This window comes from Pangasianodon hypophthalmus, chromosome 5 (assembly GCF_027358585.1).
Source record: "Pangasianodon hypophthalmus isolate fPanHyp1 chromosome 5, fPanHyp1.pri, whole genome shotgun sequence".
NCBI classification, from domain to species: Eukaryota; Metazoa; Chordata; class Actinopteri; order Siluriformes; family Pangasiidae; genus Pangasianodon; species Pangasianodon hypophthalmus.
In genome coordinates this window covers 4129996-4155550 of record NC_069714.1, presented here as the reverse complement: position 1 = coordinate 4155550, position 25555 = coordinate 4129996, and the positions used below count along the sequence as shown (strand labels likewise).

Genomic DNA, 25555 nt, shown 5'->3' with positions numbered 1-25555 from the left:
ATTTATGATCAACTTTGCTGCTCATCAAGTGCATTTTTGTTGTAAAATACTTCACAAATGGATTAAAATAGTTCTTCTGTATTGTATTATATTACTAGTGACTGGACGATGGCTTGGAAATATAATCCACATCCACATGTGTGTTCAGCAACAATGAAACATTCACGTGATTTTTTTTTTTTAACATCAACAGGAATTGCAGCTCTAAATGCATTTTTATTTAGTAAATCCTCAGAAGTGTATCAATACTCACCATGTCTACCAAGGCCACGTAGAGGAACATGCCAGCAGTGATGGCGAAAATCCAGCTTGTGACGTTGTGTGTGTACTGACCCACGGCTGTGCCAATCACCATGCCAAAGTAGGCCATGAGAGCTGACAGCAAGTTATACACAATAGCCTGCTTTACTGTCATACCGGCCTTCAGCAGCACCGCAAAGTCACCTACAGGCAGAAACAGGCACAGTGTCAGACCCATACATCACACCACGCAGCGCAAACAACGGCTTGTTCAAGGACAACCCGCAGACATGTACAAGTATGTACGCACTTCCATTGCACTAATTTCAAAAGCACATTATTTTAGGTGACGGGCTAAAAATGTACACAGCCAATTGGCACTCGGTCTCAATCCCCAAGCAAGACGAAGTGAAAATGCCAAAAAAGTCGATTGTTGGCCTAGATTCTCGTTACGTCGTGTCTCCTGTCCTCCTTCCCTGCTAATTACTGTCTAGAATGCATTAATGTGTCTCATGCATCAATCCATCTCAGGAAAACCGGTGGAGACTTGACAGTCTCAACTGTGCAACGCTACTGCGCTAGCTCTCGACTTCCCTCGTGTCGACAGGCACAATTAAAACAGCCGTCAAAGGAAATTAGCTGCGCCTCGAGGTGCTAAAGAGCACTCATTACCACTGCGTCGTGCCTCGTGAAGAGGTGCTGGCAGACCCATCATTCCCCTGAGATGGCAAAAATATAAACACCACAACACAAGCCTGTGAAAATCAGATCAGTCAAAAAACCAAACTTATACATACACATACATATATACACATAGGATACATACGATCCTACGTGGAAAAACTCAAAAATAAACAGATATTCTGGCCAGGTAACCCAAACACTATGAAGGATATTTGGGTTTGTGTTGTTTTGTCTCAGACTTGATTGATCTATGGCACAGCCATTTTGGTTACTGTTTGTTTTCCTTCCATTTAAACATGAAAGGAGGCAGACATACACAGAGAGATAGATGGAACGTCTCTGTTCCCCAGCTGATGTCTGGGACGAGGTGATCGATTGATTTGGGATGCAACAGGCATCACTGGAAATGAAAAGCCATTACTCACACAAGCAGGAGAAATATTGCTGCACGGTATTGTTGCAGGAAGGTACAAAAGATCCGGCTGCACTAGGAGTGATTCATACTGACTGGTAGCATCCTTAAGGCCAGCTTAACCTTCCTTATACTAAATACAGCAGGGCTGAGAAGTCTGAAGCCACTACCAACAACTGCTTTCTCAAATTTATTTCTCTCTAAACATTATTCGTAATTTTAACTACGAGTAAATCTAACGAGTAACTATGCCTAACTTGGTTTTGTTCAGCATGTTGGTTGTGCACTTCCTCAGAAAATAATGTGATCTCGACTAGTATGTGGACACCTGACCATCACACCCACACGTGTTCCTTCTCCAAACTGTTCCCATAAAGTCTGAAGCACACAGTTGTATAGAAAGTCTCTGTATGCTGTAGCATTACAATTTCCCTTCACTGGAACTAAGAGGCCCAAACTTGTTCCAGCATGACGATGCCCCTGTACACAAAGCAAGCTCCATGAAGACATGGTGTGTGAAGGTTGGAGTGGAAGAACTCGAGTGTCCTGCACAGAGCCCTGACCTCAACCCCACTGAACACCTTTGGGATGAACTGGAACACCGACTGAACCCCAGACCTCCTCACCAACATCAGTGTCTGATCTCACTAATGCTCTTGTAGCTGAATGATCACAAATCCCCACAGCCACGCTCCAAAATCTAGTGGAAAGCCTTCGCAGAAGAGTGGAGCTTATTATAACAGCAAAGGGGGAATAAATCTGGATTCTGGGATGTTCAGCAGGTACATATGGGTGTGATGGTCAGGTTTACACACACTTTTGGCAATAATGTGTAGAACAAGAATTAAAAAAAAAAAAAAAATTAAATCCCCTAATTGTTCTTTCTTAGAAAGACTTTTTAGAAAAAAATATTACTTAGAAAAAGATTTTTGAGAATGAAAAAATAATACATAGCAAGGTAGAGCTGCTTAGCCAGAAACAATTTTGAGAATTCGCAGCTGTACAAAAAAGTCATGAGAACCACTGGAGTAAAGAACTTGATCAGGTTAAAAAAAATTATTAGATAAATTAAAGAATCAGTAGACTAATCAAAGGATTTTACTCTGTATTAAAAAAATAATAATAAAAAAAACAAAAACAACGGTGAAGCATCGGATCATACACCATAACCTACCGTGAAACCCTAACAACGCTAGCAATAATAAACCCAACATGAATGTCACTTGTCTTCTGCATCTTCTTGATTAGTGCACAGCATTAAATAACGTCTTATTTGAGACGCGGCTCATGACAACTATCGTGAGAATGGCAGAAAGTTTTGAAGAGAAGCTTCATGCTGCTTTACAGCAACAGCGACTCTTTTCCCAGAGTCTTTGTTACCATCAAATCGTAACATTTTCCAGAAACGGTATCACTTTTCATCCTCCAGGTGCAGAAAAGTTAAGCAAGTGAGTACTTGAATAATGCTACAAGGATCAAGGAAGACATGTATCAAGACTCTCTTCTCTGTTCGGGCACCCAGGGGGGGTGGAATGAACTTCCCCTGGCGGTCCGAACAGCTGAGTCACTGACCTTCTTCAAGTAACTCAAGACCTCTTCACCAAGCATGTGAATTATGAATTATTTAGTCTATTAAAAATTCCTTGACCTTGTGTTTTCTTTTCTTGCTGTACTAGCTTTCCCAGCAGGGTTTTTCAACTGATGGTAGTCTAAGTGAAATAGCAAGAGGATGTGTTTTTGATAGAGACGACAAAGCACTTCTGCAAGTCGCTCTGGATAACGGCGTCTGCTAAATGCTGGAAACATCAATTTAAATGCTATCTTGAAATACAGCACTGGTCTGAGATTATACATCTGCGTTTATTCACTGCAAATTATAACATAAATGAGTAATGCATAAAGGACCACAGGAACCGTGTCCTTCGCAGATGTCAGTCATTAAGAGACAACAGTCGACACAAGGTTACCATTTAAATGGTAATATACTGTATGTTTTAACAGAATGATAGATATATGGGGTGTATTTGAGTTTCCTACAAATAAATCAGTTTCAACCAAGGCAACATTTGCATTAGTTCTGAGAAATGACCTACCCAGTTCATGAGGTAATTCATGGCAGAAGACAGCAACAGATGTACTGATACCCCCTGTAATGTTGGCACTAAACGCAGCACCTGGAATACAGAATACAGCTCTTCTGTAGGTAGGTTTCCATGTTCTGCCAAGCAAATTTCTAGTTGTTAAAAGAATTTGTTAATTACTACACATTTCCCTCAACAGTATTCTGGTAAATATTCTGAAGCGAGTGATGATGTAAGGAAAAGACTGATCGTGAAACATAAAAAAAAACGTGCTGCAGAGATAAAGTCACCATTGTCTGTTATTATAAATTCATTTGCATCAGAAAATGGGCAATATGTAAGCAATTACACACTCCAGACCATGCTGGTATACAAAGTTAATGCGCATGATGTGGCACGACAGCACAGTCTGGAGTGTGTTGCTTCACTTATACCACAGCGATTTGAATTTATTAATGGTTTATAGTTAAATGTTGTGGACCTATATATCATGATACATATCATATATCGCAGAAATATCTTAAACTATTGTGATTTTTATGTCATTTTGTCATCTCCAGTTTCCATCATTCTTTATCAAATCTTTTTAATCACGGCCATTTGTGCTGATTATTGTTTTCACTGTTTTAATTATTGTTATTGTTTCCAGTCTAAGCAAGCAGTAAGTTCTAGACATTTCGGCATGTTTACCTATAGCCAACCCATCACTGAAGTTGTGCATGCCATCTCCCATGATGACCATCCAGGCTATGCTAGCGATGCCGGCGTCTTTCATGTCCTTCTCTGAGTGGCAGTGGTCGTGATGCGAGTGGCTGTGGCCGTGGCCGTGCTTCTTTGTTTTTGCCTTTTTGCTGTTTTCCTCAGCGGCTACAGGGAGCTCCGTGTCCATAATGGCCAGTGGAGCCTTGCTGGGAGAATCTGGAGGCTGCGGTTCCATCATCGGAGTGTCGCTCTGGGAAGCTGATTGCGGAAAAGTGGATTTTGAACATCAGCCCAAAAAAACTGACTTTAGTTTATGATGTAGTGTCTCGACAGCTGAGTCACTGGCTGTCTTCAAACAAACCCAGCAGACCTACCTCTTCACTAAGCACTTAAATGAGCTATTAAAAAATGTCTTTTTTTTTGGTTTTTCTTGAAGGTTGTCTACTAAATGCTGTAAATCTAAATCACCTTTGCAGTCTTATAGTTTTCGAAAGTGGACAAGTGGCTGGACAAGTGACTTACCATCATCTAAACGTTTTAAATGCATCCACTCCGCATCTGAGCGCCTGTTTAGTTTGTGATCGGACAGCTTCTTCCCAATCTTCCCATCCTCGCCTCTCTTTTTCCTCCGACAGAAGTTACCCTGCACAGACAAAACCAGTTTAGAGCAAAAACGCTCCTTCTCTTCTATACTTTCCTTCCTTTCTGTCCTAAAACACATGCACTGTTGTGTGATGGCTGTTCTCGGTTTCTGGTTAGTTTTCAGAATTAATGACTTCTCCTAACCGAGGCCATTTTAACCAGCTGTCCATCAATCAGTCTATAAATGGCCCATGTGAGTCTGACAGGTAATTAGTGATAATATTAGATTTATTACACTGGCAAACAGAAAATAATCATGAGTGAGCAATACCAACATTTTATTAAATATCAATGCCTTATTTTGGTGAAAAATTGCAAATTGATTTTTTTTTTTTTGCTGTTTTTAATGCACGACTCTTTGCTTTGAGGAATAACACCCTGAATAACTGTATCAGTAATCACCTTACATTAACTTCCACCTTGTCTTGTGTTATTTTTTCCACTTGTTCAATCAGTACTCGCATACTACTAGTACTAGGACATGTTTGTGCATGACATACCAATTTTTAAAGCTTCTACTCTACTATCTACACTCTTTCAGTCTTTCACTGATTAGCTGTTCTGTCTCAGCCCTCACAACCCACATGATTTTCCCATTTGGCCATTTGGTAGTGGATTTGAATAGCGCTGGCCCAACCCTGCACAGCAGTCCTTGTCCTGTCTGAAACAGCCTCGTACCCCGTGTTCTTTGTAATGTTTGACCATCCTGATGCAGTGCTCGATGATGAACAGGAGGTAGATTCCTGCCAGCGCAGTCAGACCCTTCCACACGCCGTCAAACTCCGTGAGCAGGTCCATGTCCTCATCTGCATGTTCGTGCTCACCGTGACTGTGGTCATGGCTTCCTTGAGACTAGAAGATAAAACAGAATATGGAACAATGCATGAACTCAGTGCACTGTGACAGAAAATACAATGCTCGCGGCCTATCACAATGCCCGATAACGCAGTACACATGATTCCGCACGTGACTGATTAGTGGTCATTAAACACTTCACTCAGCCTCTTCAAGCAGAAAGTTCATTTGGTCTTACGTGAGGTAGCAGATGGAGGAGGGCATCGCCGCTCAGCGTGCCCACTGCCAGCGCCACCAGGAAGGTGAGCAGGAACTTGAAGCAGGACTGATTGAGGATGGGCACCAGCACGACGCCCAGCAGGGACAGCAGGCTGATTACAGTGATGGACACGAAGCCCCACACCCAGATCCATGCTGCAACAACAAGAGCAAGTATTCAGTGCTGGAGAAATGTGCTGGAGTGGTTGTTTGTGCAGGTGAGAGCACAGCAATCGCACTCGGGTGCGGACCAAAACAACTCAGAGCATCTGAGCGAGATGTTCTCCGTCCGCTTCCATGCGAACTACAGTGCGGTTTAATTACAATTAATTTCAACCCAACTGCAGGAAGTGAACCAAACATGTCGTGTGTTTTGGGTTGTGTGCAGCATTTTTCTGTCGATGCGATCTACTAAACTGAGTCACAAAATGAGCCAAAAAAACCACAAAATGAGTAAAAAAAGCCTCGTGAGAGGTCTGGATATGTGGACTGAGGAAGGAAAAAAAAAAGAGCTGGATCTGATACACAAAATGATTATGAAACTGTGTGTTCTGTGTGTGTTCTACACACCTCAAATTCTAACCAATGAACAAAAGTGTTTTACAAGACTGTTTTCAGCCCTAAATGCTCCATTTGCTTTTTGGATTGTTTAATTATGTGTAACGTAAAAACAAACCAAACGGCAACCTAAAGTACTAATTTGTCTCTGCTTCAGACTACTAGGTGTGAAAGCACCCTAAGTATAGACTGTAGAGGCTACGCAGGTAGACAGTGAGGCTACACACAAGAAAACATGCATTAACTTCACAATGGAAGCTGATTAGATATGCTGGAGTGGTAATAGACTCTACTGAGCAAAAATTTACTTAATTAGCTTAATTAGGCAATCACTTTAATTGCATTTTAATGAGAGTTATTTAAAAGTTTTAGAGGTCATACATTAAGGATACTTTTTATAGCTTTTTCATTGGGCGTTACTGTTTATAACAACTGCAGATCCTGTTCCTCGGAAAAAATGCACAAGGTCATAATTAATTCATTTATTTAACTAAAATGCCTGACATTAAATTCAGCACGGTGTTTAATGTGGCCCCTCACGGGCACGGAGTGCACAGATTTCTGATTTCTGGATAAGTGTAAAGATCAGATTTAAAAAAAAAAAAGAAGTGTTGAAAGAGCTCACATGACTGAAAAGAAAAAAGAATACTGATAACTCAGTGACTCCATATTGTGATATTTTAATTACAGTTAACCACATTAATATGTATGATTATAAAAAAAATGCAATTAGCACTTTTTTTTTGTCTTTTGCTAAAACTGTATTTCTCTGAAGAGCACAGCAGAAAGTTACAGACTATAAACTTGTAAAGGATCCTCGCTCGTTTAGGAGAAGCGCACACTGTCTCTGGAGGAAAAAGCAATCACGCACAGACACACAGTGCTAATTATACAGGCCTAATAAATAGCACCCTCAAGCTCATGTCCAGTGAGTGTGTGTGTGTCTCTCTCTCTCTCACACACACACACACACACACACACACACACACTTCTCCCCACTTCTAATGACTAGTACAAGTGTTAATTAATTCATTAATTAATGGCCTAGTTATCAGTGTGTGAATCAGTGGTTTATCGATGCCTTTTTAATGGATTAGGAATAAATATACTGACAAAATGTATTACTGAACTTCTAATAAATAAAGCCGGGGTTACACTGTACGATTTTTGGCCCAATTTTGATGTTGCAGGTAAAAATGTTGAGCGCTGCTCTTAACAGCTGCTACAGCACTCAGCATCAGTAGGAGGACGGCACAGGATGAGGCGAAACTCACCAGACAGCTAAAAATACAGTAGTGGCTGAATAAGTTTATTATTTAATCGTGACAGCACAGAGCTGGAAATGGTAGATGAATGACATTTTCCTGTTTCCTTATTAAGTAAAGCACACTTTGAAGAACTGGCATTCATGTTGTCTTATTTATTTATTTGTTCATTCATTTTTTTTTTAAAGCCAAGATCAGCTCCAAACTCCTCTTCTTCAGCATCAATTCTCTAGAGGTAACGCTGCTCCTGTTACACTGACGGCTTGTTTCTGCATGAGCTCTCGTCGAACGGTTGGATGACGTACACAGAATGTACTAACTTTCAGAATCTGACATGGAGAACAAACTGTTATCACATAGTCTATTACACAGTTCGGCCAGGATTTTATTTCACGTCTCATACAGTGTGCCTGAAGTTCGCACAGTGTAAAACAGACTTCAGATCGTATCTGTACAACTGGCTTTGAGTTCAGGTTCACGTTTCAGTATTGATGACTTTTTGTGCATGTAAGAAGACTCCAGTGTTCACACCCACACAGGCAGAGTGAGGCATATGATCGCTTTCCTCAGGGAAGATACAGCCAAAGACAACGGCATCATTCACACTGAACTCGCGCACATCATATCAAATTAGATTCCCGCAGTCATTTTGACAAGTTGTTTCATTTTCCAGTATTGCATACGTTTGCGTTATGTATTATGCGACTCTTTTATGCGAATTTGTTTATAGTGTAGTGGCAGTGCATTTATCTTTAATATCATGTTTGTCTGGATTAGTCTTCTTGTAGTAAACACAGGAACTTGTCAACAGCACAATGTGCCTCTTTCAGTAGGTTATTTTTGTATGGAAAATTGCCTCGTGTGTGGGGTTTGTTGCGAGTCAAATGATTTTACTACTTGATTACAGCGAGTTATAACCCTTATGTAAAACATAAAGGAAGATAAAGAAACCAGACCGAGACAATTCGCCACGGCAGTTTTATAGAACAAGCAACAAGAAGAGTTTAGATTAGGATAGTAGATAAACTTAGATAACAGCCTATTTAACCCTTTCATGCACAGTGTCCACACTCACGGACAGTCAGTTTAAGGCTCTTTTTTTATATTTTAGGAAAATACAAGTATAATGTAATAGTGTAAATGTAAATCACCCCCAAATCACTTGTGAGCATTATTGTCAATTAATGTAATCCTCTGTAGCTCTAAAGCTCAAACTTTACTAACTTTCTGCATTAAAAAAAGAAAAAGAAATTAAGTACAACATTTTTTTTTGTTGCCAGATTTAACTGGAAACTTTTTTTTAGTTGTGTAAATTTAGAATGTCCATAAATGATATTTTCTCTCTTAAATTTCTGTCTTCAGCATTACATATTTTAGATTTTGGAGCTGTAAAGAGGCATACAGTTTTAGCCTTTTTTACTCAAGGATTTACTCAATTAATTTTACTTTGTAATATTTGATATTTAGATATTCTGACAGAATCACACTTCATATATTATGCAATTTTAAGAGGAGGAATCTGGATATGCGCATAAATAATTATGTTGGAATGACAAAGCCAACATTCTGCAATAATACTATTAATAATAATGATAATATTTATTATCATCATCATCATCATCATTATTATTATTATTATTATTATCATTATTATTATTATTATGGGGCCAAGCACCAAAGGTGAGTAGGCACCCTACTGTTATTCTACCTTTTCTTCTTCTGCTTCTTCTTCTTCTGGCTAGAGTGTGTCTATGGCAGCCCATAGAACCGTCTGGTACAAAGTTGTGAAATTTTGCACACTGATTGTGGAGGGTCTAAGGAACATTCTGACCAAATTTGGGCCAAGTGCTGCCAACGCTCTAGCGTCACCATCAGGTCAAATTTGGGCCTAATTTGAAAGTATGTTTATGGTCATATTTCACAAATGCAGCGCGCTCTTCCATTAACACTCACTGTAACAGTCCCTCACTCTAACACTCCCTGCCTGTAACCCTCCATCATTGTAACACTCCCTGCCCCAATACTCCCTCACTGTAACACCCCGACTCACTGTAACACCCCGACTCACTGTAATACTCACTAACTGTAACACCCCGACTCACTGTAACACCCCGACTCACTGTAACACCCCGACTCACTGTAATACTCACTAACTGTAACACCCCGACTCACTGTAACACCCCGACTCACTGTAATACTCACTAACTGTAACACCCCGACTCACTGTAACACCCCGACTCACTGTAACACCCAGACTCACTGTAATACTCACTAACTGTAACACCCCGACTCACTGTAACACCCCGACTCACTGTAATACTCACTAACTGTAACACCCAGACTCACTGTAACATCCCGACTCACTAACACCCCGACTCACTGTAACACCCCGACTCACTGTAATACCCAGACTCACTGTAATACTAACTGTAAAAATCTCTCACTGTAACATTCCCTCATTTTAATACCCCGTCACTGTAATACTCCCTCCCTGTAACACTCTCTGCCTGTAATAACCCCTTACTGTAATACTCCTTAAGTGTAATACTCCCCAACCATAACAATCTGTCCCCGTAACACTCCCTCACTAACACTCTCTTCACTCTAACACTCTCTTCACTCTAACACTCTCTTCACTCTAACACTCTGTCATACTCCCTCATTGTAATATTACTACACTATAACACTCCCTCACTGTAACACTCTCTTCACTCTAACACTCACTCTCTCTGTAACACTCCCTCATTGTAACACTCCCTCACTGTAATACTTCCACACTCTAACAATCCCTCACTGTAACACTCCCGCTCTTATCCCACTGGACTAGCCCTAAGGTTTTTTAGGTTTTAGCATTAGAATGTGATCTGAATTTCAGACTGAATATCAGTCCTATAAATGGGTCTTTTTAGAGTTTGAAGAGTTTTAAAGGAATTGGACAGTCAGGAGCTGATTTTAATCTGAATTTTAATTTTTTCTTTACTTTTGTGACAGCTGCCAAAGTTTTATTCATAATTAATCATTTTATAATCAGTCTGTCAATCAATTAATCAAAAAAAAAATTAATGACTCACTCAACCAACCTAAATAAATAAATAATGCCAATATATAATTTCTTTATTAATAGAAATGTATTTTCAATTCTTAGCATATAAAATTTAAATTGAAATTAATTTACGTGTTGTTTCCGCCGTCGTTTGTTCCACTGCAATGAAAACATGCATAAGGTTTACATTAATGCAATATGACTGCATCATGTTTACAATAATGTATTGCATTAGGTTTACATTAATCTACTGTGACTGTAATAATGTCACTAATAACATGCGCCTGCATAAGGTTTACATGAAATGCGCTGTGTGCCAAAGGTGTATTTTAAAAATCAATCAACCAACCATACAACCATAATTAATTAATTTATGAGTTAATATTTCTTACTTTGTGAAATGTATTCTCATCTCTCAACAGATAATATTGGAACTGAAATATATTTACCTGCTGATTGGCCCTTAGGCCCACTGCAAGAAACAAAATGCATATTAAAGTAATGGGACTGTAATGGGACTGTAATGGGACTGTAATGGGACTTCATAATGTCCCATATGGTCATTTGAGGTTTTATTTAGCTGTGTTTGTATTTGTAATTGAGATAGTATTTGGCAGTTATGAGTATTTCTAGTTGAGGTGGTATTATCGCTACTGGTGGTTGAGGGGGTATTTAGTTTTGGATAATTTGTGTTTAATTTTAAAATTGTGTAACTACTGTACATAAGGTTTACTTTAATGTCATGTGGCTGGGTAAGGTTTACAGTTACGGCATGTGGCTGCATACCTCGATGCACAAGGAAGCGCTTTCACAGGTCCTTCCTTTCAGCAGCTGTCAGACCTTGTAATCCTATCCTTTGGTCATCTGATTAACTTTTATACTTTTTGTCTGCACAAATCTTATCTTCTAATTTTACATTAACTTAATGTGGCTGCATGAGCTTTACTTTAAAATCATTTACATTCCAATTTTTATTGTCTTGTTTTATTACAAACATTTTCCATAACCGTTAAAAGTATATTATAAAAGATATTTTATTAAATTCAAAAAAAGTTTCTCTCTGCAACCTCAATTTCGATCAGTTTAGTTCTTGGAGCCTTGTAGTGACAGTACAATTACCAAGCGTCCACAGATAGAGGACACTCTTCCATTAACACTCCCTCACTGTAACACTGCATTGTTTCCTTCACTCTAACACTCCTTCACTCTAACACTCCTTCACTCTAACACTCCTTCACTGTAAACACCCTCCTTGTAACATTCCCACTGTAACACTTCCACACTGTAATAATCCCATACTGTAACATGTCCTGATATATATTCCGTCAATATAATGCTCCATCACTATACATATGTACCCTCACTGTAACACTCCCTCACTGTAACACTCCCTCACTGTAACACTCCCTCACTGTAACACGCCCTCACTGTAACACTCCCTCACACACCGTCACTATACACATCACTGTAACACTTTCAGTGTAATACTCCACTGTGACAGTCTTTCACTGTAATACTCCATTACTGTAATAATCTCTCACTGCAATACTCCCTCCCAGTAACACTCCCACATGGTAATACTCCCTTACTGTAAGTCCCTCACTGTAAGATTCCCTTACTGTAACACTCCATCATTGTTACACTCCCTCACTGTAACACACCCGCATTCTAACAGTCCCGCACCGTAACCCTCCCCCACTGTAATATTCCATCACTCTTAAAAACATTCATATCAAGTACTTTATATATATATAAAGTATTTGGTCAGTGACACAATTTTCATAATTTTGCCTCTGTATGCCACCACAATGGATTTGAATTGAAGCAATCAGGATGTGATTGAAGTGTAGACTTTCAGCTTTAATTCAAGGGGTTTAGCAGAAAATATTGCATTAACCGTTTAGGAATTACAGCCATTTTTTCACAGTACCTCCATTTTCACAGGCTCAAAAATTAATTGGACAATTCATTGATAAGCAGCTTCATGGCCAGGTGTGGCCTGTTTCCTCATTATTTCATGACAAATTAATGAGATAAAAGGTCTGGAGTTGATTCCAAGCATTGAATTTGCATTTGGTAGCTGTTCATGCGAACTCTCACTATTGCAGTCCAAAGAGGTGTCGATGCAAGTGAAGAAGGCCAACATTAGGCTGAAAAACCAAAACAGACCCTAACAACAAACTCTTCAAAAAAAAAAAAAAAAAAGCCTGACCTCTGATGCAACATTAACTTGTACCAGAATGATGGGAAGAGAAGAGAAGAGAAGAGTATGGAGAAGGAAAGGGAGGGCTCATGAGCCAAAGCATCCCACATCATGTGTCAAACATGTGGAGGCAGTGTTATGGCATGGGCATGTTTGGCTGCTAATGGAACTGAGTCACTGGTGTTTAGTGATGACGTGACTGCTGATAAAAGTAGCAGGATGAATTCTGAAGTGTATAGAGAAATACTTTCTGCTCAGATTCAGTCAAATGCTGCAAAACTGATAAGATAACGCTTGACAGTACAGATGGATAATGACCCAAAACATCCTGCAAACGCAACCCAAGAGCTTCTTAAGGCAAAGAAATTTAATGTCCTTAAAATAGCCAAGTCAGTCACCTGACCTCAACCCAACAGAGCAGCTTTTCACTTACTGAAGACAAAACTGAAGGCAGAAAGACCCACAAACAACTGAAGGTAGCTGCAATAAAGCCCTGGCAAAGCAACTCAAGTGAGGAAACTCAGCATTTGATGATGTCCATGGGGTCCAGACTTCGGGCAGTCATTGACTACAAAGGATTTGCACCCAAGTATTAAAAATAATCCTAATACTTATAGGTTAGCTTCTGCAATTACTTTTGAGCATATGAAATGGAGGGACTTTGTAAAAAATGGCTGTAAAATGATTAAACCAGTTCTTAGGTATGTCCATACATTTACTTCTTTGTATCTTTGCCAAATATCTTTAAAAACAAAGTCCTTCACATCTGATACATGTACCTCTGTCTTGACCTCTTGATGGAGTCACGATATTGCAGTGTACTGGGCTGTAAATGAAACAACTACTTTTCAATGTTGATGTTGGTCAGGGCAAAGAATTTCATCAACATCCCACTAAATATTCTCAAGTGTATATACAGCTTGAGAAAAAACACAGTATCACACAAAATCCATGCTTGACAAGCATTTGCCTCAATGTTCCCACATGCCTCTTCCATGGCCTGCAGAAGTGTTATATAAATTGCACTCAAATACTTTCCATCTCCAGATGAAAAGAACTCCTATAGCGGGTTCCACCACAGGACCACCATCGTAAAACATGTATCGTCTTGGATGATGATGGTGTTGTTTTGTATGACCGTGTTTACAACTGCATTTTATTGTTCCTCTGAATACATATGTAGGTATCCTGCCATCACTCGGCCTTCATTACATCCACGTCTTTGATGCACTGATCTGTTCTCTCTCTGGAACGTTTGAATGATTGAGACCACAGTAGATCTGCAGACATTCGGCTGAACTCTTTGCCCAGCCACTCTTAGAGAAAGACCATGGTTCCATTTTTTTCCTCATTTGGATAAACTGTACCTGAATGAATACACCTAATAATTGATTCCTTATGCTAAAATCTCAATCACACAATATTCTTTCACAATGATAAACGCATTCTCATTAATTCAACATAGTTTACAGCTCTGATGCATACATTTTGCGAAATTCTATACACACTTCTCAACACACTATATACTTCTCACTGGGAACACAGCTGTCTCATTTTCCTAACCACTGGAGCTACCAATCAGAAATCAGTGTGCTAATGAATGCAACCACATTCCGCCTGTGAAAACTCAATTCACCATAATTATACGCTCAGTTTTCCTAATTGCCTGGGGCATATAAACTTTGCCCCTGTCATACTTTTTCAGGAAAAAAAACAAACAAACAGAAAATGGAGCAAGAACGACCACAGAGAAGAAGAGGCAGAGGAAGACGAAGAGGACGGGGAAGGCAAATAAATATTTCCAGTGACATTTGAGCAATTCTGGATGATAGTGATATCAAACATGGAATGAGCACGAGGGAAGCTGGGCAGCGAGTACAAGCGCATTACTGTCGTCACACTGCGGCCGGAATCATTAGGACCTTTTGAGTTGAGAGCAGGTAAGGCTTCACACTTTGCTCTTCAGATGTCTGGTATGGAAGCTCCTATATATATATATATATATATATATATATATATATATATATATATATATTTTTACAGTAATTTATTTTTTCCTTTAGGACTGACAATCTGCTGGGTGGAGAAGTCACTTGTTAACCCAAGTCCAAGAAGCTGCAGTTGTTGACACGGTTTTGGTATATAACAGAATCACACTTCGAGAAGTACAGACATATATATTAGAGCACAACATTACAAATGTTTCCACTATCCACTATTGACCGTTTACTGAAAATACACAGAGAATGCAAGAAGCAAATATATCGAGCTCCATTTGAGAGGAAGTCTGATCGTGTAAAGGAAATGCGATTTGTGTATGTACAGATAACTTTAGAAATACTTTACAATGTACACCATTCAGTATGTGGTTACTGATTCTACAATGTCTCCTTTTCATTCAGAGAACACTTGAATTGGATGCGAATCCTGACCCAGTGGAATAGCTGTATGTCGATGAAGCTGGCTTTAACCTCACCAAAAGCCATCGCAGAGGATGGAACATCACTGGGCAAAGGGCAGTAGTGTAGGTCCCTGGCCAAAGAGGGGGAACATAACTATCTGTGCTGCCATCATTCTGCAAGTGGTTGTTCATCGCCACATCACCATTGGCCCTTAAAGCACAGCACTCCTTCTGGAATTCCTCAACACACTGTATGACATTTTCTTCCCACCTCCAGAACGACAGCACAGGGCTACAGACACCACCACCTATGTTGCTGTATGGGACGATGTCACTCTAGGTGCTGTTTGGCGAGGGAGAACATTAGTTGTGATGTACATGAGGTTTTGTGGCCGAATTCTCATGATCGACAAGATGAACACCAAACTTTTCTTTTTTATTTCATCATTATGTTGGCTCAATAAAGCCAACATTCTGTTCTGCTGTTTAAGCTTATTATATTGGCTTGCTGTGTGTAAATAATAGAATTAGCTGTAAAATAAGCAGAATCACAAAACTACCGTAACATAGACATGTGACACATCCAAAAAGCTCTGCTGACTGAGGAGAATTGCGTTATGGGTATTTTAGTGATGTCACATGTACGTTAACCCCTAAAATAAGTGGAATCACAAAACTACTAGTACAGTATATAGACGTGTGATACATCAAAACGCTTGGCTTACTGAGGAGAATTGCATTATGGGTATTCTAGGGACATCATGTGCACATGAACAGACTGCTATAAAGCCTATTTTATTTACTCTAGTAAAATACAATCATTATGCCTGCCGATATAGGTCAAATTAGTTATGCTTCAACAAACGCGTACACACATGCCCCTACTGACCCGCGTGTGCAGCTGCATGTCGGTGTCAAACTGTGCACGGGCAAGCACCACTCACAGGTTCTTCAGAAAATGTAAATTCTAGTTATGTTGGCTTGTCAAAGCTAACATAACATTTTTTCTAACTGATTGGACTTACAGTTTTCCTGTGAAGTGACTTGTGGCCAAGTGTGGTGACCCATACTCGGAATTTGTGCTCTGCATTTAACCCATCCAAGTGCACACACACAGTAGTGAACACACACACAGTAGTGAACACACACACAGTAGTGAACACACACCCCGAGCAGTGGGCAGCCTTTTTTTTTTTTTGCTGCGGCTCAGTTGGGGGTTCGGTGCCTTGCTCAAGGGTCTCACCTCAGTCGTGGTATTGAGGGTGGGAGAGAGCGCTGGTCATTCACTCCCCCCACCTACAATCCCTGCCGGACCTGAGACTCGAACCCACAACCTTCAGGTTCACCTTAGGGTTGCAAGTCCGAGACTCTAACCATTAGGCCACGACTGCCCCCAATTTGATTGTAGCGGACAATCAAATGTCCCAAACCCTCCCGTAGACTTACACTGACAGAATGTTCAGAGCCTGGCTCAGGATGTTCAAGATTTCAAACTCCAACTATCAAAACTCACACACACACACACACCTGTGTGCACAAGGCCTGACGCTCCTCTTACTCTGTCACGGTACCTGTAACACAGTCTCTCACTTCATCTATCTCTCGATCAATGCCACACACTCTCTCCATCCATCTCTCTATCAATTTACCAGTAGTGCACACACTCTCGCTCTCTCCATATTTCTTTCTGTCAGTCTACCTATATCACTCTCTCACTCCTTCTGTCTTTCTACTTGTATCACTCTATTTGTCATCCATCTTTCTACCAGTAACTGTCTGTCAGTCACCCTTTCTTTCGTTCTTTCTGTCTTTCAACTTCAAACTATCTTCAAGCTTATCAGACAGTTTCAAACTTTCAGATTGGTTTGTTCAAAATCAAATCAAAGCTTGTCGTGACAAACTTTACCTATCTAGTTTATGCATGAAAGGGTTTAACTTTAAATAACAGAATTTTTAAAAAATAAATAAAAAGACACATTTCTAAGAGAAATGGTGTAGAGTCAACGTTGCTATGCTCCAAGGTAAACACACATACACACATATCAGCAAAGCTATTACATTATGACTGTACAGTATATTGTCTGTTCAACACTTGAATTACCTGTGTAGCAAAACGGCGCATTAGAAACTTGTCACAGAGTCCTGAGGAGTTTTAGTTTACATGTATCATGTAAGGGACAAGGTTGAAAAGCTCAGAACACCGGAGCAGATTAAGCTGAAGTGTCAGCATCGATGTCAGTGCGTGTGTGGACTCATCTGATATAGCCCTAAAGCATGAAATAATAAGGACTGTGGTGACTTTATTAACGCAAGCTTGTACCTGTGGACTGAGGCGCTTCCTCAACGTGGACCTGGTGGTAATGGCGGATGCAGAGGCGACTGTCTATCTGATAGAGCAGGGCAGGACACAGGTAGGTGAACTGTGTTGGGGAAATGAGCGAGTCGGGACTCAGGCCATAGTGGTGCAGCAGCTGGGTGAGATTTAGACACTGAAAGACAAGATGAGGACAAAGAGTGAGCCATGGTTCAAAATGATTAGAGTTTGCAATAATAATGACGTGAGCTACCTCCTCATGTTGGTGAGGCATGTCTTCAAACCGAGCAGACAAGGATGAGTTTGGGTTCATCATCTCTTCCGGTACTGCACGTTTTTCTTTGGACTGTCCTTGATGGTGCAAATGGTGGTCATGATCGTGATCATGCTCATGGACATTCCCACTATCGTCCACCACAGAGCTGGTGGTAGGTTTAGGCGTTCTGCTTCGTCCATGCTGTCCTTTACCCTTTTGTGGCCTCCTGTTCCTCTTAGGCGTTGAGTTAAGAGGCTGACTGGAGGGCTGGAGAGCGTGTGCCTCAGGATTGCTAAGCTGAAGGGACGTCAAGGTCGTTTGTGTAGGGATCATCTGGTTTGTGGTGTCTGGAGTGTGGTAGTGGTGAGGGTGGGGGTTTTTATGGTGATGATGGACATGATGATGAGGCTGTGTCTTATCTTCATGGCTACTGGGGAAGGTGCTCTCTAAAGATGTTCCAGCAAGGTCATTGGTTTCCTGTGTATGCGCATTGCTGTGTCCCTTTGTGTGGTCATGCAAGTGAACATGTGAGTGCCCAAGACTGTCCTGTGTATGGTCATGGTCAGGTGTTTCAGTCTGAGTATTGTCCTGTTCATGATCGTGGTCATGGTCATGGTCATGGTCATGTGAGTGACCATGTGAGTGTTCGTGACTGTTATGCGTGTGGTCATGATCAACACTTTGATTAGTCTGAGTATTGCCATGCTCAGGTTTATGATCATGTACATGATGGTCATGATCGTGGTCATGATCGTGGTCATGATCGTGGTCATGATCGTGGCCACCATCCTTGCCCTTCCGTCCACGAGGCTTGCTCTCTACAGTAGGTCCGGCTACTGCAGTGAGACTGGGGCTACATGAGCTTCCATCAGCCTCTCCATGGGAGTGATGGTGGTGGTTGTGATGGGAGTGCTTCGGATGTGAGTGTGAGTGACCAGCTGAATGCGAATGCAGTCCTTCCTGCACTTCCAGAAGGTCCAGATGGGCCACATGGTCATGGCCTAGGTTGTCATGATCCAGCTCCACCACTCGCACCTCACCTAGCCCCAAGCTCAGCAGCAGGTTCTGGAAGCCTTGGAAGTCGAGCCGGTCCTGCTGGCCGTAGCGGCGGAACAGCTGCTGAATGTAGTACTTTTGCTCCTGCTCTGCGGCTTCTTTCTTGTTGCTGGGCACCGGTTGATCTGGTGGACCTACGTAAGACTCCCTTGATATCTGGTGGTCATTGTGGACATGGTCGTGGTCATGGTCATGGTCATGGTCATGGTCGTGACCATTACTGTGGTGGTGGTGGTGGTGGTGGTGGTGGCCGCTTTCATGACAATGAGTGCATTGATGGAACAGGAGGGTGAAGACGCAGAGAAAGCAAAACTTGGTGTGCACGTGAACTCTCATCGTCTCTTCACTTCAAGACCACTGCAAATACAATAAAAATAAAATAGATAGATAAAGACAATAAAATAAAAAAAATTGCTTTTATGTAGCATGAAAAATCTAATCTCTTTTATTAACTGACAAGACCAGGAGCAGTGACATAACTCCAGACAGGTTATCTACACACATTTTCCTATAGACAGAATCCTGTCTTTAGTCTTGGTGTAATAATAAAGCAATAAATGCAGAAGAGCTTTCTGACAAAAGCACTGAAATACACACATTGCAAAGTGCAAGGCAAAGTGAGGCAGCTTAGTATTAGCAAGCTAATTACCAAAATTGTGGTTTTACAGTTTGAATGTAAAACGATGGCGCAGGAAAACAGGAGAACTTCAGTGCAAAAAAATAAATAATAAAATAAAATAAATAATTTTTAAAAAGTGACAATTTTCCAACTACCCTCTGACCATTTGAATACCACCAAACAACCAGATCACCATAAACTCAAACAGGGTTGAAAGTTTTAACAAACATACCTGGAAGGAAAAGGTTCAGCTGTAACTATAAACACCAAATTCCAAATCATAATGGCTCGAATTTCCCGAATTCATATCTGCAGCCAATTATTCTTATATATCCTTAGATCTGGAACTGAGGCAGAACCCAAAGTTTGAAAGAGCTTTAAGACAGAGGTTTTCTGTGACAAACATCCTTCCACTTCCCACAGTCTGATAAGGGGAAGGGGTCACGTTAAAAGAGGCGTGAGTGACAGGAGTAGCACAAAATACTACAACCTGAGAAAGAGAATTTTGTTGTGGGAAAGTCTTACAAAAGAAAGAGGACGTTGCAGTAGAGAAGTGCTGTTTACAAAAGAATGCATTGTACAGTAAAGAGAAAGCTAAAGTGAGGTTTCTGTAACAGCCTTCAAATACAGAGATAAATGCATGTGCCCTAAGGGATTAGGAGCAAAAGAAGCCAACAGGGTCTTGAATGAAAAAACGCTGTCTTTCTATCCTTTCGAGGATCAGCGGCATAGGAGGTAACAGTGCAGCAGAGACATCAATCTTCAGCATTCTCGTTTCAGAAGAACAGATTAATTTAGAGCAATACAGATCCAACACAGAGATCTTCATTCTTATAACTACATCACATTTAAGAAGAAACTTCTGTGAAATTGCTATTACTCAAGACACGATCATACAATCAAGTTGTTAGTCGTGGAGGAAAAAAAAAAACCTCACACACTTTAAGGTCAGTAATATCCTCAGGAAGTCCATTTCTAAGCTCCAAAGAAAAGACTGCTGCCTAAATATTTCTTTATTACACTTCAAAGCAGACAATAATTCTTTAAAGCGTCACTAGCACAGCCCAGCTAGATCACATGCCGCTTATAAAAAAAAAAATAATAATCATTTGTAAGGATCAGCTGAAAACATGTTCCTAAAACATGAAGGGAGCCACTTCAATGGGATTCTCCTGCCTCAATGCCTCATGTGTAGTACTTACACCAGCTTCAGTGTGTGATTCCCGATCGACGCGCTAAAGCAAATTAAAGATACGCGAGCGAGGTGGCGTTCTGGCTTTCAGTTTCAAATATTGGTCTAATTATGAGCCTTCCTCTGAGCTCTCGCCAACTGTGTTTATAAACATGCAACTGAAGTGACCTCTGAACCCCGGAGGAGATAGGATAGGGCAATAGCTCAGTCTATTCTGAGGCAATCCGGCCTCACAAATAAGACAGTGTTGCCTGCTCAATGTGCTCTTTGTTACCTGCAAAAAAAGGGATTTTTTTTAGCAAAGGCGCGTGTTGAAAAAATATCATGAGACAATTCGGATCAGACCGGAATCTGCTGGAAAAGCAAGCACAGATGACCGGGGCTGAGGGAATTTCAGGGAAGCATGGTAATCATTACCATAATCATTCTGATAGCCATAACCGTGCTGCGTATCTCTCCTCATCTCTCTCTGAGTGAATCGGTAATCAACAGGGATCTTAAAAGCTCACCGTTTCCAAGGAGCTACAAAAACCTGAGTTTATTGTTTAGAGGAGCTCAGGCATGTACAGTAGTTGTGTAACACAGTGACACTATCTGTTTAATGCTCCAAATATTCGTACATGTATTTAGATATAATCCCAAAGTGGGTGTGGCCTAAACCGTAAGGTTTAATCCCACTGTAATCCCGCTCACACAGTTAGTGGTTTTGTTTGTAGCTGCCAGTGAGGCTTTCTAGCAAATAGAGTTGGTTCTATTTCCTCAAAAAACAAACAAGCTAGTAGGCTGATTTAAACCACCATATCCCTGACCAGGCTGATGCTAAGGATGAGCAAATGAATGCTGTAAATGCATCATCCACGTTAATAAATGTAGCCTTTCTTTGTCGCATCAGCTTCAGATCTAACTACTTGCTTGAAATCTCCCACTTATGTTAAGAAAAAAAACAAAAAACAAACAAGTACACCTCCTATTTGTTTGCATCTGTTTAGAATGCATTATCCGATCATTTTGAATAATGTATGCATATTCGCTTACATGAAGGCTATGATCAGGTTGCCTCAGGCCTATGAGAAAATCAGAGAGACACACACACACACACACACTTCTGCCTAATAAAATACAACCCTTAAAAATAGCCTCCCATCCCAAGCTGAGGGTTAGGAGCAACTTAAATATTAGCATTTAACTCAATAATTCTTCCAGATCTACAACTAAAACTGATTTTTCTTAAAATAGCTTGATAGATACCAATACATACCGTAAAACTACGGCCCGCCGCTTTGGCCCCGGTCCTGATCCAAAGACGTCTTCCCCAGCTCTTCACTCTGTTCTGAAACTGAATTACGAGCAAAATCAGATTCCAGGATTAATATTAAATCATTTCACCCTGTTATTTTAATCTATTCATTAACACTTCATCAAGCGTGGCCTTATAAAGTTTAATCTTGAAAAATCTATAGGTGCGTGCGGTCTTACACAATGTACTAATAATGAATGCAGAGTGCAAAGAAGGATTAGCTGCTGTTTGAAATGGCATCATGCTGTCAGATGTACATGTTCTATGATCACAGGCTGCGGAGAAGCCGAACAGCATGGAGCCGAGTCAAACAAAAAATACGTTCCTCACGGGCACTCGTACAACAAACGCACAGGAGGCGAGTTGCTTTGTTTCATCTGGTGAAAGGCAGGAGGGGGTCAGGAGGCTCAACCCAGGCAAGCTGAATTCTGGGGAACTTTAAAACTTTTAAAACATTCTGCACAGAATGAAATAGAAAAAAGTGCATGACAATACTTTTTCACACTAGAAGGTCAGCAATGTCCTTAAGCAGGTAATTTCTTAGCTGCTGAACGAATCTTTCAACATTCATGAGCACAGCTTTACAAAAAGGGCCCCATTTAGGAGGGATTCTGCCACTGAGTGTCCTGAGAGGGAAACATACACACCCACTTCCCAAAGTCTTTAAGTCAGCTGAGTTCATATGACTCTCATGTGCTCTCTTCATTTCTCCTGTCTTTCTCAAGCACGAGTCCTTTGCTGGTTCAGTGCTCAACATGTAACCCAGATTGACAAGGCTTACAGTAAAGCTGTCTCGATTAGCCGACTGGATTATCCCATTAATCACACCCTGCTTCATTTCTTTAATTAGCAATCTCTCTCTCTCTCTCACACACACATACACACACACACACACAAGCAGGCAGGCAGGCCTGTAAAATCTAAAATATATAATATATAAACTCCTACTGAGCTGCGAGTCTACGGATATCAATCAGACAAACTGGGTGATTAATTCAAACAAACTTTGATTAAGCTTCGCAAAGGAAAGCATGATGACACAAGATTTGATTGAACTTCAGCGAAGCTTCTGATCCATCATAATGCGGTTTCCGCTCTGGGAGCTTCTAATGAAACCAAGATGTTGATATCAGGGCCACATGGGCTGGTATTAGCTCTTATACATGTTAAAATGCTGACAGTTTGGTGTTTGCTTTATTTAATTTTAACACTCGAAGGTGTAGGTATGTGGCATGAATCATGAACATCAAGACAGCACTGATATCTCGCATGCAGATCAGGAAGCCATCTTCTAGCTGATCTGAGTTGAACTGGAATTTGGGCTTAATGGTAATGACAGAAAGCAGGAATTTGCCAGTGTGGCACAATTCATTTGAAGAGGCTTATTATCCCACTCAAGGTGCCACAACACAAAACACACAAGTGAACTTTTTTGTTTTTTTTACTGCATGGTCCATGTTCAGTCCCCTGGCGAATGAAAAATCAAGCATTCTCCAGTTTTCTCTTCAAAATGAAGCACATTTCAAACCTTAATCAAGCATCTAGGGTGTCTGAAAAGACAGGAACCAATGGGAATATGTGGAGCAAATATATCGTGAATATATCCTAATACGTGGAGCAAAATCTGCAAAAAAAAACATGATACAGTAGCATAGAGCATAAGGGTGAACATGTAGAGCACATGTTGTAAATAATAAATACAAAATTAAGTCTATGCAGTTTTACGCTCATCGGTTCCAGACTTTTCCTGACACCCCGTATATTACGTATTAAAAAGATCTGATGTATGCAGCGACTCGGACAGGAAGCTGTTTATAAACTGAGAAGAAACAATGATTCATGTTCATAGCAGCTTCGTTCACACGTAAGAGTTCCCACCATTTTATCAGAATGACACACACAAGAAGGTGACAGCTGCCTGTTTTTTCCAACATATGACTCGCCTAATGAAATCACACTGCCCTTCACGAGCTAGGAGAACGTGAGCAATCTGTTTTCCTTCCTGTCAAAAAAAAAAAAAATGACGTGCTTCCCTTTTTTTTAGGCATACTGTCTAACAACTGTTAAGCTGTAGACATATAAATAAAGACAAAACAGAAGCATAAAAGTCCACATGAGCAAGCAGCTCTTCAAATGGGTATCATGTACATATGTTTTGGAAAGCCCTAAGGGTCAGGAGCGACGAGCAGATGCCTTTGAACACAATGGCAGATGGTGGGAGGAACAGTGTGTGCTCTGCGACGACTGGGGAAATTAAGCAAAGTGGAGCTGTGTGCGGGTTTCAGTTGACCAAACTTCTGCAGAACTTTCCGTAAATCAGGATCAAATTGACGGATGCGTCGATACCAATATTTGTATTGCGTATTTGTTGATACCATGTTCATATATTCTAATTCATAAAAATGCTGCAATAGCAATATCTGATATACCAGGTGATACTATATGACGCAAACCTAGCTGTTTTTCTTCTTGTTTTAATTAACAGACCTCATGACATGACAGCGATCTGGACTTATTTCATGATTAATGATGGCAATCAAATCAAAGCTGACTGCAAACTCTTCTCTGTGAAAGTATGAAGGCGAGGAACTCACACAGACTAGATAAAACATCTTACACACAAAACTCAGCACAAATTGTTCACAAACAGCAAAATAAAACACCCATGACGTCCCTAGTCATTATTAGTACTGTTACCAATGAGTTCCAAAAAAAGAAAAATAACAACTCTGTCTGAAAAATAAAAATGCTGATGCATCCCTAATGAAATCCAGAGCACCTGAAGGTCATGCAGCAGTTCTGCTCAGTAAATTGAAACATCAACGGAATTCCAGCTGTCTAAAGAGACCAAACCGTTGAGGATCTTAAAAAAAAAAAAAAAAAAAAAGGACGCCTGGGGTGTCGAGAGCCTAGCCCAAAGATCCTTGATCCTTCAGTCAAAAAGACACACACACACACCTACCATAAAAATAAAGACACGCCATAAAACTAAACACATACGACCCAGATAGATGACCAGCAAGATCATCAGGGTCAACGGGTATCTGACTCTCGAGCTCAACCTGTCAAAACACTACAAAAGATTCACAGAATCTCACATTTGAACAGAAAAATATAAACTTGTCCTGCAATCACTCACAAGCAAGCAACAAGCAGAGCTCGTGCACAGAGTAAATAAAATACTGAGATCAGTGTCAAAGACATTTAGCTTACACACACGACTCAAGAAGTCTATAAGCACCACCACTCGTGTCACTGAGAAATAGTACCACTTCCCAAAAGTACTTCTTCCAACCCTGTCACCTGTAAGCAGCGCTCCAGAATAGCTGATCTCCAGACCACAGGTTGACTTCTCAGGCCCTTTCCACAAGCACAAATCCACAAATCTATAATGAAGTGAACTGAGTGAGAGTAAAAGCTACACGTTCAAGTAAATGAAAAAAAAAAAAAAAACAGCACCTCTAACCATCAGCAAGTCAGCTCATGCGAGTTCATCATGAGGCCACAATGCACCCGAGTTTCAGTTTACGATGTGTG

The 25555-nt window shown here is 40.6% G+C and overlaps 1 protein-coding gene across 4 annotated transcripts in view; it reads right to left on the bottom strand.

The window, feature by feature from the left end:
- slc39a10 (solute carrier family 39 member 10) overlaps window positions 1-25555 on the bottom strand; it is a 43218-nt gene that overhangs the window by 1878 nt on the left and 15785 nt on the right. For 3 of the 4 annotated variants that reach the window (XM_026942380.3, XM_026942356.3, XM_026942373.3), the window contains exons 2-10: window positions 21980-22057; window positions 17852-19267; window positions 17605-17773; window positions 5795-5970; window positions 5440-5613; window positions 4642-4762; window positions 4108-4377; window positions 3430-3510; window positions 254-444 (exon numbers count right to left, since the gene is read on the bottom strand). In XM_026942380.3, the coding sequence (XP_026798181.2) occupies window positions 254-444; window positions 3430-3510; window positions 4108-4377; window positions 4642-4762; window positions 5440-5613; window positions 5795-5970; window positions 17605-17773; window positions 17852-19246 (2577 nt within the window). In that variant the 5' untranslated portion in view covers window positions 19247-19267; window positions 21980-22057. Of the gene's footprint in view, window positions 1-253; window positions 445-3429; window positions 3511-4107; window positions 4378-4641; window positions 4763-5439; window positions 5614-5794; window positions 5971-17604; window positions 17774-17851; window positions 19268-21979; window positions 22058-22197; window positions 25457-25555 lie in introns of those variants that run through there. The other variant, XM_026942346.3, reaches the window with a different exon arrangement.